The 7,251-nt window shown below is 39.1% G+C and overlaps 1 protein-coding gene across 1 annotated transcript; it reads left to right on the top strand.

Moving 5' to 3' along the window:
• The first annotated feature begins 723 nt into the window (after window positions 1-723).
• On the top strand, window positions 724-4,754 carry LOC145413008 (uncharacterized). The gene is made up of 5 exons (XM_080282829.1): window positions 724-843; window positions 1,546-1,707; window positions 2,194-2,386; window positions 2,947-2,971; window positions 4,475-4,754. The coding sequence occupies exons 1-5, from the start codon at window positions 724-726 to the stop codon at window positions 4,752-4,754; spliced, it is 780 nt and encodes a 259-aa protein (XP_080138955.1).
• The last annotated feature ends 2,497 nt before the right edge of the window (window positions 4,755-7,251 follow it).

Here is a 7,251-nt window from a genome sequence, read left to right as displayed (position 1 = left end):
CTGATGCACCGCCAGCCGCACCACCTGCATCACCAACCTCCTCATCAACACTTTCATGAGCCATCTCACTCACTTCTCTCCATGAATCCTTCAAAGTTTATTGATGACATCACCTCATCTTCTAGTTCCTCCCCAGGAATTGGCTCTGCAGAAGAAGGCACTACTTCCTTGGGTTCCTGAATTTCTGGTGACCGCTGAATGTAATGGGTGATAAGGGTTTGTTTCCTCCTGTTAATTTCTTGATGGTGCTTCTCTGTGTAGTAGTGGAAGCCGGAAGGTTCTGTCTTGTGAACTTAGAACCTCTTCCGTTCATTGCTGGCACAGTTCCATGCTCTCGAATTCCTCCTTGATCCTATTTAGGGTACACAGGATTTGACTAATCCTGGGCATTGGCAAGTCACTCCCCATCAGAGGTGGGTGTCTGTCTCTCGGGGTTCACACTGGAAAACACCGGATTTGGGCAGTTTTTCCCTGCCGCCTCGTGTCGTGTGGGTGTGACTCGCATACTCTGGTTAGGAAAATATTAAAAATAGGTCCTCATGCACTAGGGGTCTCACGCACTAGGATTTCGCATACAAGGGGGATGTACTGTATATACACATATATATATGTATATATACAGTACTGTATATATATATAATTATATATATATATATATATATATATATATATATATATATATATTGGCTATTGTTTTTCTTTTCTTTTCAGGTTCATTATAATATGGGAAAAGTGGCAGCAGACTCTGGAGACGTGGTGGAAGCTGTGAGACGTTATCGAGAGGCACTAAAGCTTAATCCAGACTATGATCAAGCCATGAATAATCTTGCTAACATTCTCAAGGTGAGACAGATATACTGTACATGGATAACCTATATTCAGGTATATAATCCAGAGAACACAGTTTTGCTTCATGGTAAAGAGATATTTTTTTGCCCAACCCACAGGGATGGCAAAGAGAGTGTGTGTCTCTAACTGTTTTAATCATTCATTGAGTCTCTGTATTTTTATTAAGAGTCAGGCTGCAACTGTTAAGTTTTACTTTCATTTCCATTAATTTTTGCTACACCCATAGGGGTATGCCTTGGGTGTGTCTGAGGTGCATGTGGGTCCAGAGACAAAGGACTTGATATTGTATATATTTTACTTATACTGTATATAACTTATTGACTGTTAGCCAAGTTAATTCTATATGATAAGTGATATGTGTGCATATGTATTAGTTCTTATGCATTTAATTTGAGCACAGTAATAGTATCAGTTGGAATCCCAGGCTTATCTGCAGGTGGACCCAGTGAACTACAGGCATTAGTGTCACATTCAGGATTTCCCATAAACCCACTGGTTTCTTCTTCAGTATCTTGCAAATCCATCGGTGCCATGTTATCAGGATCTGTCATAATCCATTGGTTTCATAGACAGGATCTCTCAGAAAACTTTTATTTTACATGTAGGGTTTCAGGGTTTCACTGTCTTTTAAGGGTCTCTCATACTCTATCGGTTTTATGTGCAGGATCTATTATAATCTGTTGGCTTCATATACAGGATCAGGGCCACCTGGATGAGGCACTCTATCTCTTGCAGCAGGCCACATCCCTTCGTCCAGACTTTGCTGCAGCTTGGATGAACCTGGGCATCGTACAGGCTTCTCTTGGACACCACACTGCTGCAGAGACTAGCTACCTCACTGCCCTTACACACAGATCTGTCTGTTCCTTAGTTTTGCTTGTTTACTATACATTTAACCCCTTCAGTTCAGTGACATACTTCATACCTATATTTTATTCAAGCTGCAGAAAGACTATCTTATTTTCTTATTTTATTTAGCTTAGGAAGAGTCCCCTAGTAATAAAGGAGTTCATGAAGGCTTTCTCTTACTCGGCCAGTTTGAATCTTGTTTAGCTTAGGAAGAGTCCCCTAGTAATAAAGTAGTTCATGAAGGCTTTCTCTTACTCAGCCAGTTTGAATAATCTCTCCAAAGCTGAATAATATTGTTTCGAGATGGCAAGAATATAATACAATTTATGTGATTGTGCTGATGGGGTTAATCAGTACAGTACTGCATACAGTATCTTGTGGTACATGTCTGAAGATGCTCTGTATAAGGAGAATATAGTTATGAAAAGATGAAGAATTAAGTAAAGAAAAAGTATATTATGTAATAATGTAGTCACAACTGTATCCCTCAATCAGGTGTACCCAGACTGCCTCTACAATCTAGGTAATCTGTACCTAGAGAAGGGTGACCACAATGCAGCACTCGCAACCTGGACCAATGCTACTTCCCTCAAGCCATCCCTAGCTGTTGCCTGGACCAATATGCTAATACTTCTTGACTCACAGGCCAATATTAACCTGCCATTGATGTTGCTCACAAAGCACTCAAGTATGTATTGGTGGAGAGAGCGTATTTTTATTAGAGTTTAAAAATGCTTACACATTTATGTTAAGTTCATGAAGCTGACTGTGCATAATATAAATCTACACTCTCCATTTATATGCAGTGCAGTTTGTTAAGTGATGATTTTGTAGGAAATGGGAACCAAAGGCATAAAGCATATCAAAACTGTCAGTTGTAAGAAAGCCAGATGTAAGTTATACTGACAACTTTACTTTGAGGCTCGTCATCAGCTAAGTTTGCGATTTATATTTATAGCATTCCCTTTGTGATAAGGTTACATTATTGTCTACGTGAAACATGTGTGAGAAGTCTCATGCTCTAAGGAAGTGTTACATGGCCAGTGAGAGACAAGGATACAAACAGTTTGGAACATACAGTATTGAATATATTGAGACAAATGGTGAAAGGTGGATGTTTATGCATGTAAGGTGGAGTCGGGTTTCTGGGGGCTTGAGTGGTGAGTGAATGAGAGTCTGGTTGATTCAATAGGGCAGACTTTTGGTTACTGTAGTTTCTCCTTTGATCAGGTTTTCTTTTGCCCTCAGGACTTTTACCTCACCTTATCCTATGGTAGGAATAGAGATCTGGATGATGACAATTTTTGATGATGATGATGATATTATAAGTGATGTGAATGGGTATGTTAAGATGATTTGGACATGTTAAGTGCAAGTTTCATGTTGATGAGGGTCCCAGGTATAAATGTGAAGGGAAGAATGCCCAGAGGTAGATTGAGACAGGCATGGTGTGAAGACTTCCAGGATAGGGATTGAGGAGGAAAATGGCTCTAGATAATGACATTTTGAAAGCTGTCATCAAGTGAAAAGACAAGCAAATGCTAGCATTGTCCATTGTTGCTGAATGCAGTGTGATGCTTTATTCTTTTTACCATATCAGATCTGTTAAATAATACCATGCTATTTCTTCAGAATACCCACACAGTACTGAGGTTGATCATGAAACAGCTAAGCTTTTATGGGCTTGAAGCTTATCCAAGTGGCAAAGCTATCTAATTACTTTCCAGCTATTGCTGGAAACAGTTGGGAAGAAACTCTCAGACATGTAATAAGATTTGTAACAGTGTGATTGCTTGACTTTGTTTGTTTGTCGGTTTCTTCCCTGAGAGTGATAGTTGTGTGAGTTTATGAAGCTTTTTAACACATAGCACTATTTTGGTACCTCAGTAACTTTGTTGATGATACGGCATTCACATCGGTAATTGTGTCATTGTTCCATCCATCCATCCATCATCCAGTCCTATGTTGCCCCATGAGGAGCATAGGAGCCTGGGGCTAGGCAAGTTGGTCCACATTTTAGATGAGCTGTGGTAGGTGGGGGCGCATACCATCCACGCACTTGATGTAGTGCTGCTGTCGGGTGTCTGCCCTTTCCTCTCCTCCATCTTTCTTTCCTTCCATCCTCTTCTGTCTTTCTTTCCTTCATTCTTTCCTTGTCCTTCTACCTACAGGTGACTTTACACTCCCTCTTCTTTCTTTCTTTCCTTCATTCTTTCCTCTTCCTTCTGCCTGTGGGTGACTCTACTCTGAGCGACAAGCCAAATGGTTTCCTGGACACCAGTAAACCATTCACTATGCTGGGTGGTAACCATATAACCAAATTTTGGCACCTGGTGGTTTAGTGGGTAATTATTGCACTCCAGTCGGATTGAGCCGGTGAAGGTTTATATCCAAGGGGTGGGTGGGGTTGATTGCTCGTGCAATGCCACTCAGGGATGAGTGAGGCTGGTCACTCTCATCTTAAATATCTGGACCAACTTGCCTAGCCCCGTGCTCCTACGCTCCTCATGGGGCAATGTAGAATTGGATGATGGATGGATGGATGTATTAATATTAGTGACCCTAACCTTTATTGTATCTTGTGTACCATTGTGAGCATAAGGTGTTAGAATAGTTTAAAAGTTGATTAGTGGTGGTATTGTGAAGAATTTCTCAGCATCATTTGTTTATAAATGAAGGTTAGTATTTAGATAGTAATTGATGTGCAACAGGGTAGACTGATAATTATAACGGTAAATCTTCTTTGTGTACTGATATTTCTCCTTCTGTTTCCCAGGCACTTGCCTAATGAGCCTGCACTACACTTTAACTTAGCCAACACACTGGGTAAGCTGAGTTGCTACCAGGAGTCAGAGTCGCACTTCCTCCTGGCCACTAGTTTAGACTCTGCCAATGCAAACTACTGGGTCAACCTTGGCGTACTTTACCACCGCTGGCATAAATATGACCGAGCCCAGCAGGCTTATGTTCGTGCCCTTAGCCTCAACCCTGGCCTAAAGAGTGCCCGGGATAATCTCAGCATGCTCCTTAAGGCCACAGGCAAGATCTCCAGATAACATCAGGCAAGACTTGGAAGACCTATGTCTAATTAAGTTTGGTAATGTGAGTGAGTGCTAAGTAGGTAAGTACTGTAGGTGTTTAGCTGGTTGTTAGATTATGGAAGATTGTTGTCTTGGTCAGTAATGAGGCAACAAGAGATATACCATACAGTATGTGGGTAGGTAGTGGTGCCAACATGTGGCAGCTTGTACGCCTTGAATATTTTGTTGAATATTTGCGATAATTTGAGAATCTAGCTTAGAAGAGTTTTCCTTCAAAAATTTTGTTGGGTGGTAGTATTGATCATTATTCATAGGTGCTATCTTACCTGACCTTGTAAGCTGAATTTTGATAAAATGGCATATTGTTTGGAAATGATGGGGCCAAGGATGTGGATTTACTTTGTGGCATTATGATCCACCTCAATCTATTTTTTTCTCAAGCAGTCATTATCCAGTGTTTTGAATATTGCACTCTTTGTTCAACTGTGTGTGAATGTACATCAGAGCCTTGTGGGAGTGACAGGCAGAGATCAGTCACCCAGTGTGTATGACACTGGACTGCCCTTCTCTCCTCCCCACTCCTCCAGATTCATAAGAATGACCATGGCAGATTTCTTTATGGGCAGCTGTGTCTGTTTTCATACTTTTGCCGACAACCACAATCTTTTGCCTTCCTGTCCACTCAGTGCTTAAAGTTTCCATTTTACTGTATACAGCTTTCTCCTTTAAATTTTTTTTCATCACTTGTAGGCAAAATGGTGCATTTTCATATAACTTCAATATATCATCAGCAACTTCACTTGAAAATTTTTTACCTTTTATTCACATCTAACCATACACATTATTTGAATGAGAATTAATATTTACAAGCTTATTTGTAGAATGCACAATGCTTAGAATTTTAAAGGCTTGAATATTGAAGGAATGAAATGCATGACTTATTTCACTGTACATTGTATTGGTATTATTCATGCTTTTGTGTGTTTCATTTACTCTTCGGTTTCTGCTCTTCCCTACTCATAGTAGTCTGAAATAGGGCTGGGGTGATGGTACTGTATTATGTTTGATGATGTAAGAGAAATGTGCTGAAAAATTCTTTTATAGTAATAGCAAAGCATTTTTAACCCACTGAACCTGAAGGCATCTTTTCCATTTTGTTCTTTCCATTTCCCAATTATTTTATTCAGCTTAGGGTACATATTTCAGTCAGGATTGATCAAAATTCTTTCATGCCAAGATGCCAATCTTAAGCGGAATAAAAGTGTGGCTGCATCTAGAATAAACTGCCAAGAATGTCATCTGGTTTTAAGGAGTTAAAAGTACAGTAGGTAGAGATTGAGGTGATGCTAAAGTTTCAGATACTGAATGAAATGGTGGTGTGAGATAGTCCCATGGCTGTTCCCTGGATGAAGTTAGTACAGAGATTAAAATGTGCAGTGGAAATTGGAGAGAAATTTCCAGTGAAGTGTAGCACTGGAACATTTTAGATCTAATTTATGCTGGTGATGCTATGCTGTTTGCAGTTACTGTAGACTTATTTGAATTTTGATAAATTATTGAATGGGGATGAAAATAACAGGTATTGAGAGGGAAGTAACTCACTGTATAATATTCTGTCGAGTGGAGAAACACTTAAAGTGGTGGATAACTTTCTTTAGCATTGCTGTGCAGTCTTTAACTTTGCCTCTACTGTCTCGAAGTATTTCTCTTTATCCAGTTAGCAGTGTCTCATCCCACTCCTGCATTCCTTTTTCCATGCCAGGATCTTATAAATTACTCTGTTACAAGTTTCTTGGGCATGGTTATGATAGAAATAAAATTCAAGCCTGTTTTAAATTAATCTCCAAACTACGGTGCAGCTGCTGCATATATTACGAGCCTATTTTAAATTAATCTCCAAACTACAGTACAGCTGTTGCTTAAGTATTGTAGTGTATGTAGTTTGAAAGAAATGGGATACCCTTGTCAGAGAGAAGGCATTAATTTTTTGTAAGCATATTCTTTATTCATTCTATGATTGTTACACATTCTTTTATGAATTCACCCTTTAACACTGTCAGATTTTCTCTCTGATTTCATATCTTTACATGAGACTTGAGCTGTTTTCTGCCATGCTTCCTAAAAGTTAAAGATTAGTGTACTATACGATACTTAAACTTGGATAGCTGGACAGCTTATTGTTATGTCACACACTAATACAGTACAGTACTGTGTTAGATTTGCTTAGATTTTTAAAGAGAATGTGGACTTCCAATTTTATAGTAAGGTCTGTAATTCCAATACTGTAATCAGTTTAATGGCATTTTTACTCATAGAAGCTGTGAATGGTTAAAGCCATTTTCTGAAATCTCCATTTGCCAAAAATTGGTTACTGTTGCCTGTTAAATAAGTATTCTTCTCTAACTGAAAATAGTTGAAGGAATTTTACTTTAGAAGTATAAATGAACAATAAACAAAGATCTCTCTCTTTGTTTATACTATAGATACTTTGTCTTGATAGAAGCCAGTGTAG

The sequence above is a fragment of the Coenobita brevimanus genome, chromosome 94 (assembly GCF_032717465.1).
Source record: "Coenobita brevimanus isolate Jiangsu-jjx chromosome 94, ASM3271746v2, whole genome shotgun sequence".
Classification (NCBI taxonomy): domain Eukaryota; kingdom Metazoa; phylum Arthropoda; class Malacostraca; order Decapoda; family Coenobitidae; genus Coenobita; species Coenobita brevimanus.
This window is presented reverse-complemented; position numbering and strand designations above follow the sequence as displayed.

Bases quoted from the DNA above. Each gene is read 5' to 3' on its own strand.
- LOC145413008 (XM_080282829.1), top strand. From the start codon at position 724: ATGGGAAAAGTGGCAGCAGACTCTGGAGACGTGGTGGAAGCTGTGAGA. The intron at 844-1,545 runs GTGAGACAGATA...CTTCATATACAG, and splicing joins ATCTTGCTAACATTCTCAAG to GATCAGGGCCACCTGGATGA. The intron at 1,708-2,193 runs GTCTGTTCCTTA...TCCCTCAATCAG, and splicing joins CTGCCCTTACACACAGATCT to GTGTACCCAGACTGCCTCTA.